At 42.1% G+C, this 14,143-nt stretch overlaps 1 protein-coding gene across 1 annotated transcript in view; it reads right to left on the bottom strand.

Moving 5' to 3' along the window:
- TBX19 (T-box 19) overlaps positions 1–10,145 on the bottom strand; it is a 13,794-nt gene extending 3,649 nt beyond the window's left edge. The window contains exons 1-4 of the mRNA XM_009891616.1: positions 9,780–10,145; positions 3,746–4,010; positions 1,704–1,838; positions 864–925 (exon numbers count right to left, since the gene is read on the bottom strand). Of these exons, the coding sequence (XP_009889918.1) occupies positions 864–925; positions 1,704–1,838; positions 3,746–4,010; positions 9,780–9,976 (659 nt within the window). The 5' untranslated portion in view covers positions 9,977–10,145. The remainder of the gene's footprint in view (positions 1–863; positions 926–1,703; positions 1,839–3,745; positions 4,011–9,779) is intronic.
- Positions 10,146–14,143: the final 3,998 nt, after the last annotated feature.

Consider the following 14,143-nt stretch of genomic DNA (forward strand, 5'->3'; position numbering starts at 1 on the left):
TTCTAAATCTCCCTGTGGGCACCACTCCTGCTTCCATCAGCAGCCTGAGCCTGGCCTCCCGCCCAGACCCAGGCAGGGCTCTGTCTCCTGCTCAGCCAGGCAAGCTGAAGGCAGCATTCCCCCTCCGCAGCTGGAAACCCTGACGCTGAGACACAGAAGCTTCTTAAGTGGTGAGAGGAATGGAAAGAAATACAGATTCTCCTGCAGGCATGTGGGACACTTCATGTGTCAGAAGACATGGCAGGTCCAAACCAATTTTATTAGCAATTATGGCCTGGAATGCATCATTTAGATAACCCCCTGCATTAGCATGGATGATGCAAGTAAAACTTTGAAAGATAAACCACAATTCGTTGCTGGTGAAAGCTTCTCTAACATCTTACATAGTTAGCACCTACATGTTACTTTTAGTAAATACATCATACATAACACAGATTTAATAATAGCACTGTAGTTATGTTACAGTTACAGTGCAATTTCACTTTAGTTATGCTTTTTGACATCTGCTGTTAACTTTTATTCTCCCTGAGCTATCAAATTATGGGATTCATTGGAGTGGAAGTACAATGTAGTGAACATACACGGTGTGTAACATTACTGGGAAAGCTTACACCATCTCATTTCAGGTTTCCTGTGTAGACAGTGCTAAGTCCTAGGATCCCCAAGAGGACGTTCACCCACTTCAGACTCTATTGTAATAATTATAGAGAGAGTCTCCCCCCTAATAACAGTGAAATGACTCTGGATTTAAGACAGCAGAAACAAGATTAAGTTGTATAATTTATCTTTCACATTGTGATGCCACAGTTTTAACCATATCAGCAGCAAAATGGTACTGGAGCAAAAAAAAAAGATGAACTCACCTTTCTTTTGCATCCAGGAAGGCTTTGGCAAAGGGATTATACTTGATTTTGAGAGCTGTTATCTTGAGTTTACAGAAAACAAGGCATGTTAGTGAAGGCAATTTGGAATAGAAACTTAACAAAACATCTTCCAGAGTAATCTACATATGATGTTTTCCACAGCTGATTGGGAGAGAGCTTTGCTTGTTGCAGAGTGCTGTGTACTGATCAGTACCACAGGCAGAACACCAGTTGGGGCAGCCTAATGATGTGGTCCAGTCTGGCAAATCCTGTGGGATGGTGGACCCTTTCAAGAGAGTTTAAACACTGAATTCCTACCAAGTGTGAATCAAATCTGCAGAGCACTAACTAAGGGATGTGGCACGTGAATTAGCAATTGTCACAATCCAAAGCATCCCTTAATTACAGTTTTGGGGTTGGGAAGAAATTTTCCCAAGGAATGTTGCGCTATTCTGCATTGGTATATATTATAATGAGCAGGGAGAGATAGGGTTATCATTATAACTATCAGTCATGGCTCTAGAAAGATATTGGATTTGACTGTAGGGTTGGGTTTTTTTCCCAGTAAGGGATTGGGATTCCAGGACAGATGGACCAGTCTGGAAGAGCTGTGGCAGGATATTAAGCTAAACCTGGCTTAGTACTACAGCCCGACACTAGATTAGACAATGTTCTACTGCAGAGAGAAGACAGAGTATTAGACAGGATGGAGCATTACACTGCATGGGACCGGTGGGGAAACAAGAAGAGGACCAGTCTGTCCATGCTGAACTTCTAGTTAATAAGCTTTTAATATATCTCATCAACGGTGACCAAGAGCACAGTGTAGCATCCGCCTACCTCTTCATTTTGATAAGCAGTCACAGCTATGAACTGTGTCTCAGGGAAGGAGCAGTTCATCACCATCCGGTGTGGGCCTCCTACGCGAACTATGTGTACCTGGGGCTCATATTTATGCAGGGAGTTCAACATTATCTGCAGAAAACAATACAGAGAGACAGACCCCAATGCCACTCTGGTATCCCACCACTGCTTTTTCGCTCTGGCTCCGTAATAGACCAAATGTCACTGCTAAACCTCCCCAGCCAGTGATTACTGAGAGCAGAAGGGCAGGTGCCTTCCTCCCTTCTGATGAACCGCAGGGCTGAATAGAATGAGACTTCACTGGACTTGGATTTAAAGCTTTCAATACAGAAGCATTAGTTAATAGTTGTGTTAGCAGCTGTGGCCTTCCAACCGTTGGGCTTCCACTGGACTAGGTGCTGTTGAAACAGTTAACGGGCAATCCCTGTCCTGCTTCTACTATTTGAAAGACTCAGAATCACCATCACAGAAATCAGGGCCAGGAGGGAGCTGAGGCAGTCACCTAGTCATCTTTCTGGGCAAGATGAAGTGTATCTAAACAAGCCTTGGCAGATGTCTCTAACCTGGCATTAAAAGCTGTGAATAGCGTTGATTCCACGATACTCCTTCCTCAGGAAGTCTATTATATTGCTTAATTCTCTCTACTGCAAGAAAAGGATTTTTTTTAAAAAAAACCTGTGCTTTGGAAAGTGCTGTATCCATTCATACATATATATATATATATATATGGAAGAACACAACCATTAGCATAAAACCCTGCTAGTCAGCTGTCACTTTTTAATAACACCACAGAAGGGGAAGCTGAAGCACAGAGTGGGGACATGGTTTACTTTACCGCTGTTGTCAAGATTTCAAAACAAAACAAGGGGAGCTTCAGTCATTTGTTATTTAGTAACTTTTATTTAGTGACTTTTGTTTGGACTCTGTTTCTGATATGGCTTTTCCTCCCCTGCTTCCTACTTTTTTCCTCTCCGCTTCGTCATATAGATATATATATAGGTTCCCCTGTTTTTTTCCCCAGGGTCTCTTTGACCCTCCAAGTTGGTTTCCTGTAGCTTTTTTACCCCCATGCATACTTTTCGGAGGCCTTTGACTTTTCTGAGGTCCTGGATGCAGGACAAGAATTTGCAAAATCAGATCCTGTTCTATGCTCCACAATAAATCTTGTGTGCTGATTCCATGTGTGACTTAGGAAAAGTCAGGTCATCTTTCCATTCTCCAGTCTGTAAAAATTGAGATAATTTCCTACCTAATTAGGTTACTAGGCTTATGGAGGTACCTCACAAACCTAATGGAAATAACAGATAGAGAATGTATAATATTTACGTGAAAGAAATTGATTCTGGGCTGATGAGTATCATCCAATGTAGGAGTTTTGTACAAAACAAACAAGCAAACAAAAGGTCTTGTGCAACATTTTACCTTTAGATGCATCATCAAAAATAAAATACGAAACACAACTAATTTTCCTGTTTGCATTTTTAAGGGATTCAAAGAGAAAGACACTTATTTCTGGTACATGTGGTTTCTTTCCAAAGGCCAAAGCTGATTCAATAGAATATTGATAATTATCATGATGCAGAAGCAGACATAGTAATTATTTCATTTAGGAGCAGCCTTTTATTCTGCTATCTGACTCCTGCCAACATTCCACTTACACCAAACAACATGGGGGAACACAACAAAAACCTAATACCTGTGACCATTTTTTCCCCCTTCTCTGAAGTCCTATGTAAAAATCCCCAGCACACAAGACCAACTCTGAAAAGCCCCCTGATGATTAAGTAAACCACAGCACTCTGTCTCTCTTAACATCAAGAAGTCCATTAAAATCTGAAAGCGCCAATTAAGGCCTGTTTATTCCTGTTTACATTTGGCCTCCAGAGAATAATTGGCATCTGTGGGTGAAGAGGCCTGTAAGGGCCTCTATAATTACATAAATGCACCCTTGATATTTCTTGATTGGTAGGTGCTTGCAATTGAAGCCAAGAGGTGTATGAGGAAACATCAGGCCATACCTGCCCACTCCCATTGAGCTTGTTGGTAAGTTTGACTTTGCTGAAGGAAATGGCAGCTTTCATCCAATGGGCCCCAAAGTTGGGAGAGTCTGGGTGGATGTAAACGCAGCTGTGATTTGGTGGCTCTGGTTTCCCAGCTGGCACCCATTCTCCATTGACATACTTCCAGCGGTGGCCATCAGTCGGGGCGAAGTCCAGCAGGAAGGAATACATGGCGTTTGGGTCCAAGCCTGACACGCTGATCTTCAAAACAGGGAACATCCGTCTAGCCAGGAAAGAAAAAAGGGGGACACCACTGGAAACTAGTTTTGAAAGACTCCTTAGTACGTTTCTGACCAGATACTCACAGATAAGGTCAACGTAGAAAAACAGCCTCTCTCCATGTAGCTGAAGAAGTCTCTTAAAGGTTAATCCTTCATTTTATTTTATTTTGTCTCTTTTCAATCATTTTGAAAAAAAAAAAAAAAACAACATGTTTAACCACATGTTATCTCTACAGTAGCGCACTAAGGTCTTTATCGTGCCAAGAGTTAGGAACATAATTAACGTACTGTGCATAGTGTCTACAGAGTCCATGGGATCCGGACATCCTAAATACATCCTTAGGTGTGGGACAAGAAGGCATGAACAGGATTGACAGTTGAAAATGGCTGAGAAGGTGCAGCTGAACCACAGATTCACTGCATTAACTGCAGAATCCTATGAAAAAGTGCACTTCTTCAGTGCTTAGATTCTCCCGACACACAGTTCCGTACTCTGTCCAATGACTGAGTCTCACTTTGTCTGACTCTGGATATATCCTCTGAAATCATCCTGCCATCTCCAGCACTCAGGACATAATCCCAGTTAACTCGTCAGACTCCAGTTAGGTTTATTTACCAGACTACTCTATACAAAAGGGTTTTTTTCCCTTTCTTTGAAGGGGCCGTCATATTCCATAGTCTTTGTGATCAAAGTCAGACACTTCCCTCTGTCATTTCCCATGGTTCTTGTGTTAATCCCCAACATCTCCCACTTAAGTAATGGTTTCCAGGTAGAGCTATTCTAGATGCCCTAATAAATCTGCTACGTTTTCCTTGTCTAAAAATACTTGTATACTTTATCAGGGTTGTATCAGGTTAGTCAGGCATGACTTAAATTTAATAAAATGCCTTTTTATCTCATTTTCCATTGTCTTACACATATTTAATTACTCTTTCCTTCAAAATACATCCTGAATTCTTATTACAGAGATATATTTAAAAATCTATAGTTACGTGAAATATGTTTTCTCCCTTTCTTAAGTGCAAGTATTCACGTACTGTCCCACTACCATTACATAAATCTGCAGTTTGAAAAGTCTGGTTAAAATCCTTGTCGATAGACCTTGCACTTGGCAGTTCTTACAGTAATTTTGTCCCATCCTTCCACATTCCCTGACCTCATCAGCTTGATCAGGTTCTTCTGCTTTTAGTACCACCTTAGATGCAATGTTGTCCGTTACTAAGCTCTAAACATCTATCACCCAACCTTCCCACCAGCTTGTGCATTTAAAACTGAAATACTGCTTTTGTTTAGTTTGGGGAAAATGCTGCTTTTGTGCTTAAAGGTCCAATGCCACCTTTTCTCAATCCCCTTTTAATTACTATTTTTTCTTTTGTAAAGGGGATTTGCAGCAGCTTACAGCTAGACTTTCAGCAGTTTTCTGTCTGCCCCGATACTTGTCATCCGTACCACACAGCTTTGAATTGACATGTCAGTGCCTGAAAGTCTGCAGCAATAGAGTTAGAAGGGCTCCAACAGTTTCAGGAACTGGGAAAAAATTGTGGTCAGCAAAACAGAGGAGTCTCCCAACAAAGGTGTCCTATTCATTAAGTTTCTTAGCTTGTCAAGGAATACACATTGTTACCATGGAGGATTATTATACCTGTTACGTTTCACCTCCTACGTTCCTCTTCTATGAGTGAGAGGCCTCCTTGCCCCAGACACCTCCGTACTGACCTCTCCTGGCAACTGCCATTTTGCCACGTCACATTTTTGTGCACAGGCCAAATGAATCTTCAAGCTCCTTTTCTTCAAGCAGCCGCAGCAATTGCCTGAGGTCCGTGGCCATGGGGCTAAGGTGAGGAAACTCTCTAGGCTTAGTTAGGTAGCAGTGCAAAATGTCCACAATGAAGAAGACAGGAACTGAAACTCCAGGCTGTCTCAAGGGACGCCAAAAGTCTCTGCCCCACAGCCATACTCTCCAGTGGCCCCCAACTGCTGACAATCTCCTGTGCTCCTATAACATCCTAATCACCACCTGCCTTTCTGGACATCTTTATGTAGTTCCTGCTGTATATGTTCAACACCTGATCACAGGAAAAGAAAGGATTTGAAAAATTTGAGATTTTTCATCTAATATAAATACTTGGTGATGTTGGGCCCATGCAACATTGAGAAAGATATATTGAACGGTGATCTTTCTAACTAAATAGAAGCTTAGCTTAGCTTAACTTAGATGCTACATTTAATGTGTTGTCTTGACGAGGATGCACCAGCTATCAAACTGGGATGTGATAGAAAGTGTAGATGCATTGCTCCCTGCAACCCTAGGCCCCTTCAGTCAGTCTTCAAAGTAACACTTAGGTATTTAGCTAAATTGGAGGGGAAAATTCATCCACATGAAAATTTAATTTCACTAGATTTCTCAGAACTATTTGTTTTACATCCAGATTGTTAATTTCTCTGCCCACAATGCAGACTTCTGCCTTTCTACTTGAGAAGCTTGAGTTTATCCCCAAAAGACCTAAAGACAAGTGCCAGAAAAGGATATAGTCATCAGCAGCTCTGACCTCCTGTATCACAGAGTTTATAGCACTTCCCTGCATTAACCTGCATCACGCACAGTTAATCCCCACCTCACTTGGACGAGCATTTCTTGCCTGTACAGATTCTAACGATGGAAAACCTGCCACCTCACTTGTTCTGCTGATTAAGTGGTTTTACTGTTAAAATCACATTTGTCTTTCTTTTAGCATAGCAAATCGTGATTTCTCCAAATTTGCTTCAGTCAGAATGTTTGTTTCAATGATGAGGTAGGTACACACGTGACCTCCATTACTGCAATAGCTGAGCACTTCAGCCTCTTGAATTTATTTAGAGTAGATCTGCTACAATTACTCCACGATACAGAACTTGAGTGGGAAGATGTTAGATATCAAACTTGAATGTGTAGTAACCAATAAAGTTGCTTCAGCATTTAAACATGGAAAGGGCTTCTTTCCACCTTCTCACCTTTGCCTGCACTGATCCACCACGGATTCTCCCCATGTGCAGAGGGGAACAGTGGCACTTTCCTGCCTCCGGGCAGTAACGTGGATTGCAAAGTCTCAGGATGCTGCATAGGTAATATGGTATAAACTATGAGAAAGAAAACCTGCTCAATCAGAAAACAGAGCATTTGATATTGAAATGCCAACTGAAAGCAATAAATCTGAGTAAAATAGGAGACTGATTCCCACCATGTCAGCTGCACCCATTGGGATGTATTTTGTGATATAGCATGTGGCTTAATTTCACTGATGTCTGTCCTGTGCAGAATATATCTATCTTCCTGTGTACCTAGGCATATTGTTATGGCAGGTGATTATTATAATGAAGTATGATACAGCAACAGAGACATATCTATGTATTAACACTGAAGTTGGTTCATCTAATTACAACATTTTGGGACCCTTGGTACCAATTAGAGATGACTCAATCACAGCAGACAGAATTGTGCATGCTAGGATTTGACACTTGAGGATCACTAATCAATCAGCCTTTCATTCTCTGGGATGCTCCCATATCAGGTTTCGGCTTAATTTCTGAATTTTGCTAACAATGCATCTGCATGAACTTTCTTAGTTTTCACATGCGGAAGTTCAGACTGGCTCTTCTCATTAATTGCAGACACAGTTTTCAAAAGTGTTCATATACCCTTCAGCAAGAACAACTGAGTTAGTTCTGCTGATTTAAGCAGCAGCAGAATTAGATCAATATTTTTTCTATTGAGAGTCCCACTGGAGACAGTCACTGAAGGATCTTGAACCTGAAAAAAGCTCAGCGCTCATAAGACATTGTCTCAAGTTTGTCCCCTTTTGAATAGCGTGGAGTTGTTCAGAGAGCTTTGCTGCAGGCCACTGTCTATAGTTCCGTTTTTGGTGCGCTAATGTGTTTGTTATGGAAGATACTTTCAGAAATGCAAGAGATCCTTTTTCATAGTCCCTGATGCCACAGTAACTTTGTTAAAAGGATTTATGCAGATGACAGTGTGACATACTTTTATAATTTTTTATTTTGAGATTGCTGTAGTTAGATCATAGAGAACCTATTCCTGCCCCCACTGACATTACTAGAGCTGTCACTGGCTTTAGGAAAAATAGGATCAAGCTGATAAGGAGCATGTAAGTTAGAATAAAGAAAAGTAAGGCAGCAGCTTACACAATGAAATAAGAAGTAACCAGGCATATTCAGATAATGAAAGATTCCCTTATCATCATCATAAAAAGATTTTATCTATGCACTCACCTAGACATTTTAGGGAGAACTAGTATCACCATGTAATCAGGATTTACATTAGCTAACAGGAAAGAAACTGAAAAAAACCCAGTTTGTAAGGTGCGATTCTTTGTACAAATTTAATTAATTCAAGGCAAACCTATCTTGCCTAATTTTTGGTCACTTACACTGCTAAGGAGCCAGTTTAAGCTACTGTACATTAAGTGAAAGTCCACTCAGAAGTTTGCTGTAGCCTAACAGCAGTTTTTGAAGCAATCTAAATGAAGCAAAAGCAGCTTCTCAGTGTAAAGAGAACCTCAGCTGAAGATTTCTATCCCTATAAGTTATTAGGAGGAATCAGAATAGCAATAGGCAGTGTTACACCAAAAGCTGGTATTTTGGGAAGGTAGCTGTTATAAATATAGCAGAATAAACTTGCTGAGCCAACAGATGAGATTTTTCTTTTTAATTGCTTTTACCTATATCCCCTGTCAAGCTACAGTCAACGCTAATATTGTCCACAAATTCTGCTAAATCAAAATCTGCAAAATTAATGAAAGTCACATTTCTCACGTCTCTTAATTCCTCTCTCCTACGCAGATCTTGAGAGGTCTTGCAAAACAAATGTGTGCATGTTGGGTGTAGGGGGACAGCAGAGGGGTGGCAAGGGTACATTAAATAAGAACCTTAGTACCACTGTACTGGTGAACCTTATTCTAGTAGCTGCCTGTCTGTTATGGGCTGGACTCTGCTGTCAGCCCAGTTCAGAGCAAAACCTCTGCGGAGAGCCTCCTTCAAGCCAGTGTCTGATTCAGAATTAGTATCTTTCTTACCAGGTTTTGCACTCTTTTCCTGTGCTTTTCTGTGTTCCCCAAATAGTAAGATACGTGATCCAATCACAATATTTTGTTTTTCTAAAACTGTGTGCAGTAACCAGTATTCCGCACTCGCTTCCAAGGGCTCCAGCAACAACTATGGAGCAATACCATTGTAGGACCACACAATCCAGACTGCACATACATGCCACACAGAGCAGTTTCATTGTACCCCACTCTAGTACAGACTGCTTGTACAAGCGGTTGATACCCAAGGCCAGAGAGACAGGAACTGCAGCTGGGGGTAACGCCACCAGTCAGCTTCTGTACAGTCATTTGAGGTCTACAGGTAAGGACTTGCTAATAAAGGCTGATGATTATTAGTACAAGAAGTCATTCAAAAGGTTTTGAGACGTACCATCTATTCCCTTGTAAAAGTTCACTTTTTCTGCAACCTTAAGTCAGTCAGTGTATTTCTCCAGCATGTTTCTCAAGCAGGAATAAAGGGTGGCAGGAATGGTTTAGCAGTGACCAAAAAGGCGCAGGGACACCCCGTTCTGTTCATGTGCTGGTTTTAGGGGACTGCGAGGCTGCCGGCATAAACTGTTATATACTTACTGCAGTTCTTTCAAGTCTGCACACACAGTTTATTATTATACCTCTTAACCCCCCCTGGCTGTCATCTATGCTTAGCCCACAGTGCTGAGCAGATCACTCACCTGCCGTTCTTGGTCACGATCATCTCATTAGTGACTTCCCTGAATCTCTGCCAGAGCGTTGCATCCTCTAAGACAACCTGGAGCTGTTTCTCAGTGGGGTCGCCTTTGTCTCTCCCAGCCCGGAGTTCGCTCTCCACTACGCTGAGTAGCCTGGAGACGGTGCAGTCGCTGGGCTTTTTGCAGCCCAGGTCTGCCATGACGACTTTACTGCCAGAAACTTCAGGTAGGTGTTAAAAGACAAAAATCATGAGCTAAATCAAAAACCGAGTCAGTTCATTGGGCACAGTCTGACAAACGTGCTCTCCTCGCTCTTTTGCCACTGACTAGCTCTTTCCTCTGGAAGTCCCAATGGGCAGTGACACCAGCATGTGGAGGTTTACGCACACACTCCACACAAAAAGAGGACTATCTCCTAATTACCTGTCAGACGGTCAGGTGGGTGGCAGGCTGATGACTCAATTGGCTGCCTTGAAAGAAGAGTCCTCCATCCAAATTAGCATGCTTTTATCTTTTTTCAACGTGAAGTGGGTCTAATTGTTCTGCTTGAGAACCAGGTTTCCATTAATGAAAATTGTTTCATTTCCAGACTGAAACAATGCATGGAAATTGTGTTCACGCTGATGCGGACTCTAACTGAAGGAGCTGGTAACAGTCAAGATAGTTACACGGAGAAGGTAGTCTTAAAATATTTCCACCAGGCACGTTGAATAAATGCATTAACCTTGTTCTTCTACATTCCTAAAACAAAACGTAAGAGTAAGAGACCCTTCTGCAGTGAGGTTTCAATGCACACAGAGAAGGCAGCATCCCTGCACTCCACCGTTGATGCCTACTGTGTCCATCCCTTGGTCCCACTGTCATTCACAAAACCCCTGCGGCACCTCACAAGCAGCTGACCTCCCCTCTGGCTGCATTTCCAGGGACAGACCCCATGCTTCTGGGGCTGGGTGTGAGCCTAACTGCCCGAGGCCTGGCATTGCTGACCAGCTCAAGGTCTGTCTCATACAAAAGCTCCTTCAGCATCCCTAGAAGACGCATTCCCTCTCACCTTGGGCTGAGGCCTTCTCTGACAAGCCCAGGCCAACTGCACATACCCTCTGCAAAGGGCAGCCATGAAAGAAGGCATCGTTTTACTGAGAAGTCCAACAATTTCAGCACTCAGCCAGGGATATGAGAGACCTGGGTTCAGTTCCATGCAAAAACGTTAGGTGGAAGCCACGTGAATACTGGTGACCCTTAAACACTGGACCTCAGCACATAACAAGGCATTTGATCGGCTAATTTCTCCTGATGCACCTAACTCAGACAGTGTCTGAGGAATTTCTGGTCTGTTGGACACAACATAGTCAGGGACCTGATTATGAAAAAACGTTGGAGTTTGGTTTTAGAGAAATATATTTTCTAGTTACTTATTGAGAACTTTGCATTTGTTCAATTCAACAGCCCCTGCTGAATTCCTGTGCTTCTGGTTCTTTCTAAAAGATGAAATGACTTGCTGGATCACTGATGGGATTTATAAAGACAAGAAAGGGTCTGGCAAACTTTGTACAAAGAGGATTTAAGTTAAATCCATCATATGAAAAGATCAACAGATCTTGCAGTTAAAAAACCTGAGAGATACCATCTACCTAAGCAGCAAGAGCCAGAGCTTGTTGATCCTATTTATGTTGCATGGCACCTTATTTGGCAACTAGTCCTACTAATCCCTCAAGTCCTACCTGGAGTGAGGAACTGGCTGCAAGTCCTCAAAACTGCAGAGCTGCAGGTGTGCAGCAATGTCGTGTTCTGTAGAACGGGAGACTTTAGGAGAGAACCTTCGAGTCCCAGCAATCTCAGTACCAGCAGAAGGCGCAAGCTGGACAGGTCTGACGTATTTTTGTGTTTGAGTAATCCCAATCGTGCTACTTTCAAATTTCACACTCTAGCACATCTTCCTATCAGCCTTTATGTATCTTTTTTTAAATTGTCAACTCATAACAAAATTACCTAGATTACTCTATCAGTCAACTCACCTTGGGACTAACACTAGAAGGTGTCAAATAGCAACTTCCAGTTAATATCCACTCCACTTTCACTGTTGAACAGCTGAAGAATGTACTTTAAAAATCCACAGGATATGTAGGGACTTGGAAGTGTGCCATTTCACATTTGGAAAAATAATTGCATCTCCGGTAGTATGTTTGTGTAACATGAAATACATTTACATTTGGGCTCTTCTTTTCAAATGCTCAAAGGGGAGAGAGAAGCTACTACTGTAGTTCTTCCCTGCATGTGATCAAATAGCATAGCAAATGCATAGGAGACTGTGAGACGGTTTTTAATTTCATTATGTTATAAATACAAATAAACACAGAAATCAGAGCTGGTTGAAGTACTGTGTATTTCAACTCAACAACCTCAGGTTTTCATACAGCTCTAAAGCAAATCCCTCTGTGTTATTTTGGGACTTTTTTTTTTTTTTTTAGCTGAAGCCCTATTCCCACACAGCTTTTTTTAGATTTAGTTGCTCAGAAATCAGGAGATTCAAAGTTGAGGCAAGTACAGAGACGATAACTTGCAAAAGTAGCAATATTTTAGTAGTTACAGACAGTTCTTTCTATAGACAAATAGAAAGGGAAGCAGCCTGATTTTCAGAAGTCCTGTCTGCCCATCGCTCCCACAGGCTTCAAGCAGAGTGATACCAGATTAAAGCCTCTGAAAAATCAGATCCAATCCGCCTTCCTCAAGATGCTTACAGCTTAAAGGAAATCAAAAGCATGCACAGAAGCGACAATAGTTCACGCTTGTGGAGGGGTTTCAAGAGGAGGAAGTGAAGCACTGTCTAACCAGCAGACACTGGTGAACTGCTAGAGGTAAAGAATGTGCTCAGCAATGATGGATTGGAAATGGAGGCAGCCACAAAGCAAAAGAAAGGGGGGGTCGTACCCTGAATGTGTTGCTTGCCCAAAGCGCTCCTGGGACAGAGCTATGGAGAAGGAAGGATATATGGAAGGAATGGAGAATGGAACCACTCCAGTAATGGGCTGGGAAGCAAGATTTTCATCAATAAGGCCGTATTTTTTACAGCTAGCGTCCCTAAGGGAGAAGCACAAAGGCATTTGCTTTGGAGTATCATACTAAAATTTGCATCCTGCACAGTAATAAAATGCACTTTCAGATACTAGAAGTGACACTTGGGTGTTTATGGTTATCACTCACACAAAGTGCATGATGCTAGGAAGTCTTGTGTCCCAGAGGACACCCCTCCCCCCAATCTAATCTCTTAAAATAGCCGACTTTCATACAGTTTGAATTTTAATTTTATAACTATGTTAGCATAGCTCAGGATGCCTGCCACCACAGCATTTTCCAAAAAGGAGTAGTTACCTGTGATTGGCTAGTGGGAATAGCCCAATTGCTATTTTCAGCATGGGGAAGGGTGTTTCAGCTGTAAGAGTTCAGACTAAGAGCAATTTGTGATGTATGTAGCAATGCATCCAGAAGGGACAGCTCACCACTGACCTATCTTTCCAACCTAGAAGAATTAGCCAAAGAAATAACAAGTTTGCATGCATGCAAGCAAAAGATCAGCTGAATGTGCCTGGGCCTGAGATTTTACTTTAATATACACATCCAGACCCCTGTGAATCCCATCCCACGCGTCAGGCTTTCTCACATCATATGTTGTCTTTGCTTCACACGGCTGCCATGGGAGAGGGCTGCAGAAGAGAAACTAAACAGATAGATTCATAGTCAGTTATTTGCTTATTATTGGCTTTTCATAAAAAAAAAAAAAATAAGGGTGGAAATCTTCTCTTTGAATATTTAGCCTGTTTTAGAAGTAAGACACATCCTCTAATCTTATGTCCATCTGGTTCACCTAAATAATGACTTTGAATGCTTCCCGAACATCCCTTCTCTCTCCTACTTTCTTGCAAGATGAATTTTTCCAAGTCTACAGATGTCGAAACTGAGGCACAAACAGATTAATGTCACTGGACGTAGGTATTGCTGGGGCGCTGAGAATAACCCATTCTAAGATATCCGGTGGGTTATTTCTCGGGCTGGAAGTTAAATCTCCCTGAACCTGACATTTGAAGAAAGGTAGCTGCATTTAGAGTAATTTACACAGTAACAAGGTGACAGGCAATCATTGCCACTGCAAGTGGGAGAAAGCAGGGCCGAAGGGCAGAAGACTATTACTCCTCTTGCACTTGTCTCTTGTTTAATTAAACACGCAAATCAGTAGGGGCATGGGAGGGAGCAGAAAATGCTCATACAACACATGCAATGTTGCAAACTTTCCCTGAAACCCAACTGGGAGAGCCGGGCACTTCCAAGCAGGGATCAGTCACCTCGTGGCTCATTGCCAGTCAGAACTAACC

Source organism: Charadrius vociferus, unplaced genomic scaffold (genome assembly GCF_000708025.1).
Source record: "Charadrius vociferus isolate BGI_N301 unplaced genomic scaffold, ASM70802v2 scaffold329, whole genome shotgun sequence".
NCBI lineage: Eukaryota > Metazoa > Chordata > Aves > Charadriiformes > Charadriidae > Charadrius > Charadrius vociferus.